The following is a 17799-nucleotide window of genomic DNA, read 5'->3' on the forward strand; positions in this document are numbered from 1 at the left end:
AAAACAGCACTAAACTGTCAGTCACCAATTAAATAGGCATAAATCACCTTCTCTCTCTCTCTCTCTCTCTATGGTAAATTATGTTTTCTGTGTGAAAGAGACATGGAGTTCAATATAGTAATAGCAATAGCCAAATCAAAATTGGAATGATTTTCATTTTAGTTGCATGTCATTTTACGCAAAAATATTTTGAATATGTAAATTATTTCAGTAACTGTCACAACAGCACATGAACATAGAAAAAGAGAGTGTTAGAGCTGCTTCCAACAAGCACCTGTAATTGAATAAGGCCTGCCTACACTAGAGAATTCTGTCCAAAATTTCTCAAAATAGCAACAATGTTGTTAGTAAAATTCCAGCCATGGCATAGATTGATTAGTGGCCACTGCCACCATTTTAAGCACTGTGTCACATAACCTTGCTCATGGCAGTTCTAATGAATATAGTGCTTGGAACAGGGCAAGCAGCTGACATCCCATCTACACTAGGACTCCAAACAATGGTGGGATTTTTTTTTAAACATTTCCCTAGTGTAGGGAAGGCCTGACACACAGTACATGTGACTTAGAAACTAAACACTAACTTCAGTGTTTTGTTTACACAGTTACAGACTAATTGAAAAGGTTTATTCCTTATAAAGGTTGCCAGAATAAACACAGTACTCTTGTTCTTAACTAAAGCTGTATGCCACTGAAAAAAGTATTTTAAATAAATCTGTTACTAAAAACATTTGGTGGTTTTTTATAACAGCTTAAGTAAAGTTTGAGTAAGAATATAAAATTTAATCCATTATTTTTTTTCTTTACCATGTAATCTATTTCTTAGGACTCAATCATTTACATTCTTAAAATATACACACAGCTTCTCCATGTAAGTGATATGGTCACAGTTACTTTCTACAGATGAAACACTGGCAAGCCCCAATATGTATTAAGAGAACAGTGGAGATAAGTCTTTTTTTTTTTTTTAAATGTAACCAAAGTTTTGAATTTAATAGACTGGAAACCTTCAGCTAACAATGAGACCAATTATTTATGATACAGATTGTATTTATAATAGGTTAGTAGCTAACAAAAGAATATTCCATTATTCAAAACATGAAGTTATATTTACTATAGACAGTTTTTTTATGAAAACATACATTCATCCTCCACTTGGTGGGAGGAAGGTTAAGCATAAGCAAGACACCCTACATTTATTTCAATCTACATTTTTTAAATTAAAAAAAAAAAAAAGTTAATTCACAAAACTGTATAGTTCATTTTCCCTTAAATCACTGCAGCTACGGATAAGAGAAAGGGTGCTAATTAAGGACCCAATTTTGTACACTGATTCATGCTGATCTTTACAGCAGACAGTCCCTATGCGGAAGTTAATGGGACTGCACAAGGGTCCACCCACATGGATGAGTTTGCAGCAACAAGACCTAAAGAAGTAGAACTTCTTAGAACATTTTTGCCAAAATGAAAAGTTTTGTTTCTGTTCCAATGCAGAACAGAAACAGATTTTCAAACCAAGAAATCTGCAATGAAACAGAATTGTCATCCTCCGGTCAGCTCTACTAGGAAGACTACCATTAAGACTGTTTGCAAATGATGAACAAGCAACAAAAGTCAAGCAGTTCTACTGCTATAAAAGCTCATATTTTCAGCTACTTTTGCTCCTTAATCAAACTTCTGGAATTATAAAGATTTTAAAAAGAAAAAAAAAAAGCAGGTGGGGAGGGATTTTGGATCAATAAACCAGAATTATTTAGGAACCCTGATGTTGACTAAGGGCTAGTCTACACTAGAAGTGCTACATTGGCACAGCTGCACTGCTGTAGCGCATCTGGTGAGACGCTCTATGTAATAATCCAACTCCACAAGAGGCAGTAGAGAGCTTCTCCTGGGGACTGTCCACACTGGTGCTTAAGTCAGTGTAATTTACGCCACTCAGGGGGTGGGCTTATTCACACACCAGAGTCATGTAAGTTATACTGAAGTAAGTGGTAATGTAGACTTGGCCTAATTCTTGCAAGTTCTATTCACTTTCTTACCAAGAACTGCATGAAACAAATGGCCTCTCCACAGACAAAGGATCATTTGGCCTTCCCACTAGTTTATTGCCCTAACTCTTCAGATCAGAACTAGTGGCATGTTGACTGAGCTCTTCCCGGTGTTTGACTGTGCAAATTAACAAATGATGGACTAATATTACTCATTCAAAATTATGTAGAGGTAAATTCATGCCAATCAAACAGCTTTTCTATTAGAAGAGAAAATGGGAATCGATTCTAAAGTTTTACTTATTAAAGACCCTCTCCTGCAAACTGATCCATGGGACAGACTCTTATGACAACATGAAGGCCCTAAATCAATGTGGCTCTGCTAATGCAGATCAGCTTTTGGAATTGGGGCCTGAATTAACAGAGCTGGAATACAGTTGGTATTTATTTAATTGATGACAGTACTAAATATAGACATAGCTGGCATTCTTTTCCCTTACCTACTCTCAGAAAATATATATCACATCTATGCTTGATATAGGTCCTAGGATTTACCAGAAAATATTTGTTTTGGGGCTGTCTCCCATCCCCCTATTCAATATATTTAAACAAATGTAAATATATGTTTATAAATCAACTTCATTTTAAGAAAGTGAATTTTAATTAAATAGGCAATTTGTTTTTAACTCTTTAAATTTTGAAGGCATGAATATACCAAGATATTTAACACTCAGCTACTACTATTACTGTTCTCTTAGCTTCTCATTTACACTGGATTTGTCTTTGGCATCTGTTAAAGTCTAGACTGTATTGTTTAGGTGTTAGCTAATAAAGACTACACTAAAATATTAGAATATTATCAAGTTGAGATAATCATTGTAGATGGCTTCTGATTAAGGAGAAACTGGCTCCTTTGTTTTCTAGTTATGTCTAGACTGCATGGATACAAAAATTTGTATCTGCATCCGATTTGCGATCCGCAAAAATTGTTCGTGGATATCCATGGATTTGCAAAGCTCTACTAACAGCTCCACAGGTCACTGTGCACCAGCGATGCAGGGCTGTGCCAAGCCCCCAAACATCCCCCAACTTCTCCCCAGAGACTTCCTGCCTCGCTGCCCGTTCCATCCCCACGTGTGTCCTCAATTGCAGATGACATGTAATTTCCATCTCTTAATTTTTATCAATGAAGTACTGAGCTGCCATAGCAATAGATGTAATACTAATGAAATAAGAAATTTAGACATTTTCTGTTCTGTGGTCACTAATGAATCGAGACTACATAGGAACTTTCTTTTTCTTCCTGACCGAGCTGACAAATTTCAACCAAGGCTGGTGAATGTTTTGGATTGTTTCTGATACTTTTAGTTCTGTTGACTTTCTTAAATACTCCCATCTGATTAATTGCTCTGAATTGTGGTGTGAAAGGTCTGCTGGTGTGAAGCCTCTTCCTCATCCATCTTGTAACCTGCTCTCTACATATTGCCTGAAACCCATAGCTAGTAGAGAGTTGAATGCTTGATAAATGATAGATTAATTCTTTTGCCTCCTTTTAGTTTATGGAAATTAATCACTGTTGACCTTTGCATGCTGTGCAGCCATTACTGAAATGAAGTATACAAAATGTTGCAACCTCAATATTGAGGTTGAGCTAGAGGTCCTCAAAGCACAAAGAATGGAGCAGCTAAGTTTCCACGTGGACTTTAAACATTTTGGTAATCTCCTTTTTATAACGGAGCATGGCCTTCATATAAGCTAGTGGGATACTCCTTGTTTGACCTCTGAGCAGTCCTGGGAATTGTACTTTCGTACAAATCCTACTTTGTCTTTCACCTTCCTCCCAACCCCATTGTATCAGCTTTGGCCCACCTCCCTATCCAGTGAAGAGGATGGGTCTGTAAGTGAAGCACAAGTTCATATCATACTCTGAAGTGGCTGTATAACACAGTTTATGATGTATCAACCATTTGAAGGGTCTTTTTGAATCCATGTGGTTGACCATTCTTGATCTGTAGTTTGCTCTTTGGACAGTGCTGTGACAGAATGAATCTTCCTGAGACAGTTGGATGATTGCATTAGATTGACTACTAGTTTGATGAATACACTTGCAGTTAGTTGCAAGGTGTTATAATGCATGCAGAGTTGATCAGAAAGTGATTTTATTTTAGAATAATGCAATTTAACAACAGCCACAGGACATATCTTCACATCTAAAGGTCTTGGGAGTGACAGAGTTTAATATATATACAGTGATACTCCGGCATCTCACTGTTAAAGAAATTGATTTTGATTTTGTAATTTGAGTGTTCTGGACAACTGCAATATTTCCGTTGTGTATATTGGACTCTACTTTGCATAATATCTGCAGAATAATTGCTATGTTAAGGCAGTTCTTGTCTCTCACTAGGTGAATGATGCAGATAATCTGCTGAAAATAAGAAGACTGTTTATGCAACTCTTTTCAGTTTAAGTATGATCAGGAAATGAAAAACCGTGAAGGAATTCGCTTTCTTAACTAGTCACGTATTCAGCACAGTAGACTATTGTAGCAATAGTTCTTAGGGGTGGATAGATTCTCTTTTCTCTTCCACCCATTGCCACACAGCAAGTGGAAGACTGAGAAAATTTCATGTTGACAGTGCTTGTATTTGGTAAAATCTTTTTTTTTTTGTTTTTTGTTTTTTAATAATTATGTATACCAAAGGCCACTGAATGGTTATGGCAGCTAAGTTTGGGTGGATATCGAGGTTGGTTTAGGGTGGGTGGGGTGTGGTGTTTGTTGGATTTTCAGCTTTGGAACTTGAGCCCACTGATATAACATAGTCCTACTGTTTTGACTTTTGGAGCACACTGCAAGGCACATTTGCTTTTCCCTACTTGAGAGAGACTAGTAGGACTCTGGTGCTAGGTCATAAGGATTGGAAATAGATATTTAGTTGCTGAGTTATGATTTATGCTCCATGAGTAGTTGTTTGTATAACTATTTTTAAAATGTCAAGGAATGCCTGGAGCAAAAGATAGACTGTTTTATACTGAATGAATATATAAACTGAAAAAATAAATAATTTCAGAAAATTAATTCACATTTCTAAACTAAAATGATCAGACTCTGCTCCAAATAAGCAAAACCCTCAGTCATTGTCCTAAAATAATCTGGAATGACTTCAACAGTAGTTTCTGTTGGTTTGAAAACTTAAAGTGAGGCTGATTCCTATTAACATATAAGGACTTCTAGTTTCTTCCACTCTCCTTTGCTGCCACAATGCTTGGGCTTTAAGGTAACTTTAAAACAGGGTAGAAATCATAGACATGTAGGGTTGGAAGGGACCTCAAGAGATCATCAAGTCTAGCCCTCTGTGCTGAGGCAGGACCAAATAAACCTAGATCATCCTGGATAGGTGTTTGTCTAACCTGTTCTTAAACAGCTCTAATGATGAGGTTCCACGGCCTCCCTTGGAAGTCTATTCCCGAGGTTACTACCCTTGTTGTTAGAAAGTTTTTCCAAATATCTAACCTAAATCTCCTTTGCTGCCCATCAAGCCAATAACTTCTTTGTCCTATCTTCAGTGGTCATGGAGAACAATCGATCACTCTATTCCAGTGGTTCTCAAACTTTAGTAACCTGAGGACCCCACCTTTGATTAAAAAATTTTCACGGACCCCTAATTTTCCCCAGGGGTGCCCAAGCCTAGGCCCTGCCCCCACTCCACCCCTTCCCCCAAGGCCCCACTCCCGCCCCACCTCTTCCAACCCCCACTCTACTCCTGCCCCTCCTCTTCCCCACCTCTTTTCGCCCCTCCCCCAAGCGCACCCCAGCCCCACTCCTCCCCCTCCTGCCAGCATCTCCTGCATGCTGCTGAACAGCTGTTCTGTGGCGTGCAGGAGGCTCTGGAAGGAGTTGATCAGCGAGGCCGGCGGTCCCAGACATGACTGGTGGACCCCAGTTTGAGAATCGCTGCTCTATTCCTATGATATATTTGAAGACTGTTATCAGATTCCCCCTCAGTCTTCTTTTCTCCAGACTAAACATGCCCAATTCTTTTAACCTTTCCTCAGAGGTCAGGTTTTCTAAACCCTTTAATCCAGGGCTTTGGAGCGGACCGCGGAGCTGGAGCGCGGAGCAGCTCCAGAGCAGTGGAGCTGCAGGTTTTTGCCTGGAGCTGGAGTGGAGCCGGAGCACAGCTCCAAAGCCCTGCTTTAATCATTTTTGTTGCTCTCCTCTTGACTCTCCAGTTACTCCACATTTTTCCTAAAGTGTGGTGGCCAGAATTGGATATGGTACTCCAACTCAGGCCTTGCCAGTGCCACATAGAGTGGGAAAGTTACCTCTCATGTTTTGAATATGACATTACCCAGGATATTTGCCTTTTTTGCAATTTCATCACATTGTTGACTCAAATCCTGTTTGTGATCCACTATAACTCCCAGATCCTTTTCAGCAGTATTATCACCTAAGCAGTTATTCTCCATTTTGTAGTTACACATTTGCTTTTTGCTTCCCAAGTGTGAACTTGTCTTTATTTAATCTCATCTTGTTGATTTCAGACCAATTCTTTAATTTGTCAAGGTCATTTTGAATTCTAATCCTGTCTTCCAAAGTGCTTGCAGTTTGTCCTAGGTTGGTGTCATCTGCACATTTTATAAGCACACTCTTCACTCTGTTCTCCAAGTCATTAATGAAAGTGTTGAATATTGACATACCCAGGACAGAGCCAGCGGGACCCCACTAGATACTTCTTTCCAGCTTGACAATGAACTATTGATAACTACTCTGAGTGTTGATCTTTCAACCAGTTATGCACCCCTCTTATAGTAATTTAATGTAGATCACATTTTCCTAATTTGCTTATGAGAATGTCATGTGAAACTGTGTCAAAAGCCTTATACTAAATGTTGATTAACAAGTTAGTTTAAATTGCTAAGTTCTATCATGAAATTGTTCAGATTGCAGTTAAGGGTCAGATGACAAGATTTATTGGTTAGATGCACAAAATACAAGATCAAAATGATAGTTTCTTCTGTTTCTCCCGATCTCTCAGTCCAAATCTATCTCCATGTTAACAATATTCATAGACCGTAAACTATTTGGGGCAAGGACCATCTTTTTGTTCTGTCTTTGTACAGCGCCAGAGTCCTGGTCTTTGACTATGGCTCCTAGGTACTATAGTAATACAAATTATAGTTTCTCTCAAATCATTTCTGGGGTGGCCTTTGGCATTATCCCACATGATCCTAGTCTTTCCTTTTGTCCATTCTGCTTTCATTTCCTCTTCTTGCGTTGTTTTTGTTGGTGACCTACTATAAATCCCAGTCTTAGGTGGCACTTTGCTGTGGAACTTCACTCTCCAAAAATGCTTTACTCTGCCAACAGCTAGTATTTGACTCACATAGATCTTTGGTTGAAATTCAGAGTTATCTATGTTACAGCCATTTAGTTTTGTGTAAATGGTTAGTAGTAGTTCCTCTCAGGCAATCAAATCCCTTTGTTTTTTTGCAGCAGGGTTTTGTTGGTTGTTTTTCCCACCCCCTTGGTTAAAGAGGCAATGGTTATAGGATTACCATATGTCCGTATTTTCCCAGACATGTCCAGCTTTTTGGTTCTCAAATCGCCGTCCAGGAGGAATTTCCAAAAAGCCGAACATGTCCGGGATAATAGGAAGGCATGATAAGCCTAGAGTTACCCGCAGGAGCTGCGTGTCTGAGATGCTCGCCCGGCCCCGGCTAATGTGTGCTAAACTGAGAGAGTTGAATCAGGGGAGGAACCTAGCTTCAACCCTTCAGTCTACACTGCCTTGTCTGCACTAGACTTTTAGAACATGTTAAGTATTAGTAAACAGTTATCAATACACTTTTAAATCCTAATGAAGACAAACCCATTGAGTGATACAACTGTTACATAAATGAAGTGTATAATACTGGTGTATAACAAAGCATGAGTTAAATGGACTAAGAACTATCTGACAGATGTAAAAACACAGCTATCAATGGGGAATCGTCATTGAATAGGGGTATCTCTAGTAGAGTTCTAAAGGGATCAGTACTACGCCTGACACTATTCAACATTTTTATCAATGATCTGGAAGTAAATATAAAATCACTTCCAATAAATTTGAGAATGACATAGACTGACAGAATGGTAAACAATGAGGAGACCTACAGAGCAATCTGCATCGCTTAATAAGCTGGGCCCATTCAAACAAAACATGTTTAATACACCCAAACATTAGGTCATACATCTAAAGGGGAAAAATGCAGGCCGTACCTACAGAATAGATGACTATGTCCTGGAAAACAGTGATTCTGAAAAAGAATTAGGGGTCACAGTGGACAAGCAACTCAACATGAGCTCCCACTGAAGAGTGATGCTGTGGCAAAAAGAACTAATGCAATCTTTAGATATACAAGAGGAGTAGTAAGTAGGAATAGGAAAGTAATTTATGTCTGTCTATTATCAGAGGGGTAGCCGTGTTAGTCTGTATTCACAAAAATAATGAGGAGTCCGGTGGCACCATAAAGATTAACAGATTTATTTCAGCATAAACTTTCACGGGTAAAAAACCCACTTCTTCAGATTCAGGTTTTTTTACCCATGAAAGCTTATGCCCAAATAAATCCACTAGCCTTTAAGGTGCCACTGAATTCCTTGGGGTTTTTATGCCTGTCTATGGCATCACTGAATCCAATACTAAAATACTGCATACATTTCTGGGGTGCATATTTTAAAAAGGACCTTGAAAAATTGGAGTGGGTGCAGACAAGAGGCACAGCAATAATTTGATGGCTGGAGAAAATGCCTTAAACATGAGACTTAAAGAGCTCAATGTATTCAGTTTACCACAAAGACGACAAAGGTGACTTAATTGCAGTATGTAAGTATCTTCCCAGGGAAAAAATATGGGGTACTATAAGACTCCTCAGTATTGCCAAGAAAGGCATAACAAGAACCAACGGCTGGAAGCTAAAGCCAGACCAATTAGAAGTAAGGCACATTTAACAAACAAACAGTGAGGGTGATTAACCATTAGAACAAACTATTAAGGGAAATGGTGAATTCTCCATCTCTTGATATTTTCAAATCAAAACTGGATGTCTTTGTGGAAGATATGCTACCATCAAACAAGATACTGAGCTCAATAAAAGGTAGCTGGTTGAAATGTAACGGCCTCTTATATACAGAAGGCCAGACTAGATGGCCTTAAACTCTATGCATCTGTGCACTGGGCTCCTTAGACTCTACCGATCAATATTTAGCTATGTTCCAGACTGCACAGAGCAAAAATCTCTTCATTTAGTAATTACTGAATAGTATAGCCTGTGCTAAGCAGTGGGACTGATATCCAGAGAAAGATAATTCTTACCTCATCTTTTCAATTCTTTCAAATTTGCACCATGTGCTGCAGATTAAAACAATTATTTTTCCCTCTCTACAGCTTACCGAAAATAAAATACTCTCACAAAATGCAGATCAGCAGCTGTTTTATGACTTATTAGATGTACTGTATTAGGAAACAGATTCCATTCTATAGTTTATGTTTTAAACTCTTCCTATTCAGACAATGATCAGTTACCATTTCATCAACCTAAAAATAATGTAACATTCTTTTTTGTAATGTAACTAGTCTTTTAAAGACTGTTTCCTCATCTCCAATATCTGCCACTGTATTTCCACTTTAAGTACATTTCTACTTTCAGCACAAATTGCCCTAACTCAGCTGTTTATAAAGAAACCTTCCTCTCTACTTAAACGTGAGGTTTCCATATGCAGTACATCATATTCAATCTAGGAGAAAACAAGCATGGAACACCGGGCCAAACTTCACAAAGCTACACTATCAAGCTCTAAGAGTGGAAATATCTGTAGGAAAATTACTACAGCTTTCACATACAACACAAAAATTCTTTAATAACTGATTATTTCAGATGTATGAAACTGAGATGATCAAATTTTACTGTTTTGTGTATAAGCATTATACCATTTCATCCATTGTTATTCATTCCAAACAATATTTAAATTGTATCTATTCTAGAAAGAGGGTGTGTATGAGACAAAATTATGCCCTTTACTATAAAAATAAGCCCTAATAGTCTACTCAATAAACCTCTTACCTTGTTCTGGTGATGTCTCATTTATTGCATAAGCTGATCTAACTACATTATACTGGTGTAAGGTTACAAAATGTATAAACTAGCTAAACTATTGTCAAGCAGACACTGGTCTTAATTTTGCATCATGCAATTTTTATTCAAGATCACATTAAGAACTGCACTTTTACAATATCTACACTCCCAAGTCCAAGGACAAAAAATAATGAGTTTAAAAGCTGAAAATAAAGTGTGAAGAAGAAAAAAAAAATCAGCCAGCATTAAGTATTAACCTGATGAGTTTTTCAGATCTGCTGTACTATTTTAAACTACTCTTTCTGGCCATAGGTCAAAGTTTTCCGAATGAAATACCGACATGAAAATGCTGGGAGTGAAGCCCGGAGGCAGCTCTCTTTGCTTTGGCCTAGGTTAAACCCTATCAGAGCCCAGCGAAATCAGTAGCACTATTTCCCACCCTCTCCACCAAGTATCATGGATGACAGTACACCGGCTCTGAGTATCCATGACAGGAATAGCACAACTAGAGGCATGAAAAGAACTTAATACACATTACAGGAGATCCCTGCATCCTCCCCCTCACCACCCCCAGCAAGACACACACGCACACTGTTCACTCAGTTCCTGTACTTTCGCCAAACAGGACTGAGTCATTTTTTGCAAATGACTCCCATGGCCTCTCAGAATAAGTGCCTGCAATGAACAACTCTTGGAACAGGGAAGAAAAAAAAATCCAAACCTTTCACTCAGGCTGCAGGCACTAGGACTTCTCTGCCTCAGAACACTGTTCTGACAGAGAAGATCTGATGCCTGGTAAAAGCACTGAGACTCCCCCTCACCATCTTTCTAGGGCTTACATGGTCAAATGGGGAGATCATACTCCCTTTCCACTCCTTCTTAGAGGCATGGGTTTCCCCGGAGAGGAAACAGCACTTCAAACTCAAATAGGGGAAAAAATGCTATATTACAAAAGGCAGAGAGACATTTATTCACCCTAACGGGAAATAAGTGTCCCTGTTATACCCTCAAGATACATTTCTTTCCTAGGCGTGTTCTTTTCCTGCACTGTTTCTACATCATGCTCCGGGCCGCAAATCTCATCTTTAACTTCAGAGTAATTGAGTGTGGTTTAGTTTGGGGGCACCGAGGAGGAGGTAACACATACCTGGACACTACATAGGTGGGAAACGTATTTGCTTCCAAGTCTCAAAATAATCTTAAAACTCCATGCTTAATACCAGATTGAGTAAATTAAGTGCAAATAAAGCTAATGGAAAAGAGCTCTCTGCCCCCATCCAAAGGCATTTCCCTCATCATCCAAGAAAGGAGCCCTCTCAGCCAACCCCCAGACAGTCAAGCAGGAAGCACTCCACAGCCTCCCCCCTCCCCCAAACACACATAGGCAAAGTTCACTGGGGGGGGGGGGGGAAGAGTAGTTCTCTACCATCCCATCCCGCTCCTGCCCAACGCCAGCCAGCCATCAAGAGCACATTTTCACCATCATGGCCTTCCCTCATGATCCCAAGGGGGGAATCGCACCAACACCCTCCCAAATTCATTCAAAGGGAGAACACTCGCCATCCCTTTCAAAGACATCAAGTGATTGCTCCCCCAACCCACCCATCGATAATTACTCTCTCTCTCTTCCCATCCCCCCCAAACACACACACACAACCCCTCAGCCAAGGGGGCTGTGAGTATGCTCCCCGCTGAGAGGGGACATCTACCAAAAACCCGTCCACGTTTGAGTGAACCGTTGCCCTCCGAACAAGCCCAGGGGAGCGCTGTTTATCACCCCGCCCAGCCAGTCCGACCATCGATCCATCCATCCCTGGGAGGCGGAGGCTCCCGCGGCCCCTATTGTGCCTGGGGTGGGTCTAACTCACCAGCAAACTTTCCACATTGACTGGGGACCGAGGGTCTCGGATCATGGACTCCAGCTTCCTCTGGCGGCTCGTGGTCACCCCCTCCCCGGGCTGCAGGGGCGCAGGCGGGGGGGGAGCGGACATCTTCGCAGTCTGAAGCTGGCTCATCCTCCCCCTCCCCGCGGGGCTGGGCGAGCGGCCGGGCAGGAGGAGATCACGCTGAAGCCGGCCCCGGTATCCGCTCCGGGGCCTAGCGCTGCGGAGAAGCTGGGGGCTCCCGGCCGGGCCTGGGCCCTGTCTCAGGAACAGGGCGGGGAGCAGAGGGGACGCTCCCCGACTGGGCGCTGCTGAGGCTGCTCCGCCCCTGGGCACCTCTCAGCTGCAAAGGCATGAACGGCGCGGAGCGGCGGCCGGGGCGGGGGGAGAGAGATTCCCGCGGCGGCCCCGACTCCCCCACCCCGCTCAGGACAGCTCTGGGCGGGCACCGAGTCACTGCCGGGTCCCCGGCACCGGCCTGGCCATTGCACCAACCAAACACCCGCCGCGGCGGAGGGAAAGCGGCGGGCGGCGCTCGAGGCCGGCTCCCCTCCTCCGGCGGCGGCTGGGCGGGAGAAGCGGCTCCCGGCCGCGGCGTGAGACTCGCTGCTGCCCCTCTCTCGCCGTGTCACTCAGTCCATGGGGCGGCCGCCGCCCGCAGCGAGTCACTGTCCCTGCCGCTGCCTCCCGCCGCCCCCATTCTCCGGCTCCCGCCCCTCAGCCTGACACCCAGCAGCCGGCCTCCCTTACCCACAAGCCTCCGCTCCGAGCGGCCGGACACGGCGCCCCGCGCAGAGGACACATAGCTCCGCGCTCGCTCATTGCCTAACTATACCCCTCAGCTCAGCTGGCGGGGCGGGGGGTGGCGCCGAGCGGCGGCCCGGGGACGGCGCTGGGTCACCCCCAAAAGCGGGCACTGAGCAGCTTGCCCGGCCGCCTCCGGCTGCCCTCAGCCCGGCCAAAATAGCAGGGTGACCCGCCCTGTCGTCATCGCCTCCTCCTGAGTCAGCGTGTGAGGAAGGCGGCGAACCCAGCACGTGGAGGGGTTGGTGAGGGGGGCACAAGCTTCCCGTCCTCAGTGGTGTGTATATGTATGTACCAACTGGGCCTATAAAGCCCTAGACGTGTTGTATGATAATTGGGTGGTGACTCCAAACCAACTCCCCCCCACACACACACACACAAGGTGCAGCTCAAGAGCCCACTGTGCACCTGGTGCCATCCCTGCAAGGGGTTGACCTGGAGCTGACGGCTCCCAAACTTCATGGATGTTAAGAACGCAAGAGCAGATATAGTGGGTTGGACCAGTGGTCCACCTAGCCCAGTATCCTGTTTTCCTACAGTGACCAGTATCCGATGCTTCAGAAGGAATGAACAGAACAGGTAATTATCAAGTGATCCATCCTCTGTCACCCACTTTCAGTTCCTAGCAAACAGGCTAACGACACTCAGAGCATGCGGTTACATCGCTGACCATCTTGACTAGTAACCATTGATGGACCTGTCTTCTGTGAACTTATCTAATTCTTTTTTTAACCCATACTTTTGGCCTTCACAATATCCCATCGTAGCAAGTTCCACAGGCTGACCATGTGTTGTGTGAAGAAGTACTTCCATTTGTTTGCTTTAAAGCTGTTGCCTATCAATTTCATCAGGTAACCCTTAGTTCTTGTGTTATGTGAAGGGATAAATAACACTTCCCTATGAATTTGTTCATACCGGTCATGATTTTATAGACCTCTCTCATATCTCCCGTTAGTCATCTCTTTTCTAAAATGAACAGTCTCAATCTTTAATCTCTGTTCAAATGGAAGTTCATCCCTAGCGTAGAACGAATGCTATGTTCAAGAAACTCCAACTAGTACAAAAGTCAGCAGCGCATATCCTCAGTAACACAGGCTATTGTGAGTGCATCAAACCTGTCCTCTCTCTATGCTGGCTTCCCATCTAAATTTCAATCAAGTTTAAGGTTTCAGTCCTGATCTTCAAAGCACTGTGCGGCCTAGGCCCACAATACCTAAATGACTGTTAAAGCTCTGGGAGGGGCATGAGCAGGAATTTAAATATGAACACTTTTGGGGGGCACAGAAGCTCGCTGTCTCCCTTTCCCCACCACCCTCCCCTCCCCCCAGCCCTGGCAGCCAAGCTCCTCTCACCCCCTGCCCTGCCCCGCCGCTCCTCACCCCCCTCTTCCCTGAGCGCGCCGCGTCCCCACTCCTCCACTCATCTCCCAGTGCTTCCCACCCAGCTGCTGCTGCCAAACAGTTGTTTGGCAGGGTTAGCATGCTGGGGGGAGGAGCGGAAACATGGCGTGCTCAGGGGAGGAGGAGGGGCTGGGGTGGGGAATTGGGGAAGGAGTTGGAATAGAGGCAGGGAGGGGGCAGGGACCTTGGGAAGGGGTTGGAATGGGGATGGGGGCCTCATGGAAGGGGTAGAGTGGGGGCGGGGCCGGGAGTAGAGGAGGGGGTCGAGCACCCAGGGGAAAGAGGGGAAGTCAGCGCCTATGCAGAGGCCTGAGAAGTTCTGTGCCCCCAGTGATTACTGAGAGGAGATGCCTCTGCTTGCCCCCCCCCCCCTCCCCGGCACAAGCCCCTGCTCTGGGACAAAAACCAGAGTTGATAACTTTGTTCATCTGGCACAGTGGAACTGTCAACAATATGGCCATGGCTACACTAGAGAGCTTACAGAGGCGCAGTTTAAACTAATGCAGCTACACTGCTATAAACTCTGTTCAGCCGCTCTAAGCCAATGGGAGAGAGCTCTCCCATCAGCTTAATTATTCCAATCCCCGCAAGTGACAGTAGCTATGTCAGCGGGAAAAGCTGCCCTGCCGACATAGTGCTGTCTGCACCAGTGCTTAAGTCAGCGTAAGTTATGTCGCTCAGTGGGGTGACTAATTCACACCCCTAAGCCATATAATTTATCTCGACTTAAGCTGTAGTGTAGCTGTAGTGTAAATCTCTTCTATGTGAGAGACGGAACCTTCTCCAGAGTTATCTGAGACTGTGGAATGAACTTATGAACTAAGAACTATCACAATCCTCACCACTTTCCATTTCCATGTGCAAGGCACATTTCTTTTACCTTGCCTTCTCTATTATAAATTCCTAGCAACAGGTATATGTAACCAAAACACACAAAATAAACCTTATCAAAACAAGATACTCCTCTCCATACACTTCTTCCACAAGGGAAGGATAAGAGAACAAATGTGACAGATGTGTAATCATGTTGCTTAATGCAGTATTGGAAGGTTCTTAAATACTACAATAATGAGCATAGTATAAAAATCTAAAGAGAATAGAGTAGGCTGAGCCAGAATGTGCTGGGAACTGAACAACCACAAACTGGGGGGAAGTTTGGGACAGCTGGCCTATTTTTTATTTGTATTGTGTTAGCATCTTGAGCAGGGGCGGCTCTATGTATTTTGCCGCCCCAAGCACGGCAGTCAGGCGACTTTAGGTGGCATGCCTGCTGGAGGTCCGCCGGTAATGTGGATTTGGTGGCATGCCTGCAGGAGGTCCGCCAGTCCCAAGCCTGCAGCGTACCTGCTGCCAAAGCCTCTGGACTGGCAGACCTCCCGCTGGCATGCCACCAAAGGCAGCCTGACTGCCACCCTCACGGCAACCGGCAGGCTGCCCCCCACAGCTTGCCGCCCCAGGCACACGCTGCACTGGTGTCTGGAGCCGTCCCTGATCTTGAGGCCACCAATCGAGGATTGTCCCCATTGCACTAGGTAGGCACTGCATACACATAAAATGACAGCCCATGCCCCTCTCAATCTATGTATAAGATGAGAGAAAACAAATAGAGAGGGGAGCACAAGATAACAGTAAGATGATTGTGATCAATCATATAAGCGGTGGTCACAGCAGACCAAGTGCCTAATCATCATGGCATAGGTGGGTTTTAAAAGTGGTTGTGGGCTTGCAGATTTTTACAGGGAGCTTCTCCCCATGTATAAGAGTGAGTGTGGGAGAAAGCACGAAGGTGAAATTTGACAGATGGGCACTCCAGGCTGGCATCCTGGACATAGCAAAGGCAAGGGTTGTTGTTTCCATAGTGTGTTAGATAAGAGATTAAAGTAAGGGATGGAATAGTTGGTGAGGAGCCTTAAAATTGAAGACCAGTAGCTTGTGTTTGATGTACTATAAGGGGAAGCAATGGACAGGTACAAAGAGGGAGGTGATGTGGCAAGTTAGAAAGATGATTTTTGCAGCAGCATTTTGTATGAATTTAAGATGGCATTAGACGAGAAAAGAAAAGAAGAGGTTATAGTCAGAAAGCAAGATAATGAGGGCCTGGGAAAGAATTTTAGCTATGTGGGTAGAAAGGAAATATTGGATCTTACAGATGATGTGTAGGAAGAAGTGGTAAGATTTAGACACAGCCTGGATGCATTAGATCTAGAGGAAGGGACAAAATAAAGACTAAGCTGATATTCCTGTCATGATTGTCAGTGGTCACAGTGACTGAGAAAGGTCGAAGAACTTAGTGGGGAAAGATCAAGAGTCTAGTTTTGGTCATGCTGAGCTTAGTTGACAGCTGGGTATCCATGAAATGATGTCAGGAAGACAGGCTAATATTTTAATTTAGACAGAAGGAGACAGGCCCAGAATGGACAAGTAGATCTGTGAGTCACTTGCATGGTTTTGAATAAGATCACCCTATACAATATTCTAAGTCAGAGCCCTGGAGCCAAACAATCCCAGATTATGGGGAAGTTCAGATCTGAATTTCACAGATAGATTCTATAGTAATCTGATCCAAACTCTGAATCTCTCACACACAAAAACCTCTGAACTTTGTAGAAGATCAAAATCCAAATCTCATGGTTCAAGCCCGTATGTAATTGTAACACCTTTATAATATTGTGAAAGAGCTCCTTGACGAAATCCGTGAAAAAATATTTATTGAAATTTATTATTATTTATTATTTAATAATATATTAGAGTAATGCCCACTCCACAATTAGGCTCCGGAGCCATTGTTCTGGGTACTGTTCAGATACACATGAGAACATATAGTCTCTAGCTCAAAGAGCTTTAAATCTAATCTGAGACAAGACACAACAAGTAGGTGTGACAAGTAGGACTGAAGGGGTTGGAGGGATAATGGGGTAACAATAATAAGTTACCTAGGTTAGCTATTCAATAAATCATCTGAAAGATTTTTTAATAAATAAATCTGCCATTCCCAACTACTACACAGCCTAGTCATAATTGGTTGGCTGACTTCCTGTAGGCATCACATCAGAAATGTATTTTAAGAAGGGATTTAAAATTAGTTGAACAAAAGACTAAAAAATGTATTGTAGGGAACAAGTCTGTAATAGCTAGTCTAGAGCAGGAGTCGGCAACCTTTCAGAAGTGGTGTGCCAAGTCTTCATTTATTCACTCTAAGGTTTCGTGTGCCAGTAATACATTTTAACATTTCTAGAAGGTCTCTTTCTATAAGTCTATAATATATAACTTAAACTATTGTTGTATGTAAAGTAAATAAAGTTTTTTAAATGTTTAAGAAACTTAATTTAAAATTAAATTAAAATGCAGAACTCCCCGGACCGGTGGCCAGGACCCGGGCAGTGTGAGTGCCACTGAAAATAATCTTGTGTGCCGCCTTTGGCACAAGTGCCATAGATTGCCTACCCCTGGTCTAGAGCATCAAAAGCCTGATCCAGAGCCCATTAAACTCAATGGGAATATTTCTATTGACTTCAGTGGCCTTTGAATTGTGCCCCAGACTGAGAGTCAAGAGCCTGGACTGTATTCTGAGCATTCACAGGGTATGTCTACACAGCAAGCTGCAGCC

At 43.2% G+C, this 17799-nt stretch overlaps 1 protein-coding gene across 4 annotated transcripts in view; it reads right to left on the reverse strand.

Moving 5' to 3' along the window:
* ROCK2 (Rho associated coiled-coil containing protein kinase 2) overlaps positions 1-12782 on the reverse strand; it is a 176652-nt gene extending 163870 nt beyond the window's left edge. For 2 of the 4 annotated variants that reach the window (XM_039529814.1, XM_039529813.1), the window contains exon 1: positions 11974-12780. In XM_039529814.1, the coding sequence (XP_039385748.1) occupies positions 11974-12120 (147 nt within the window). In that variant the 5' untranslated portion in view covers positions 12121-12780. Of the gene's footprint in view, positions 1-11973 lie in introns of all 4 variants that reach the window. The other 2 variants (XM_039529811.1, XM_039529812.1) reach the window with 2 other exon arrangements.
* Between the last annotated feature and the right edge of the window lie 5017 nt (positions 12783-17799).

The sequence above is a fragment of the Mauremys reevesii genome, linkage group 3, assembly GCF_016161935.1.
Source record: "Mauremys reevesii isolate NIE-2019 linkage group 3, ASM1616193v1, whole genome shotgun sequence".
In the NCBI taxonomy this organism is placed as follows: domain Eukaryota; kingdom Metazoa; phylum Chordata; order Testudines; family Geoemydidae; genus Mauremys; species Mauremys reevesii.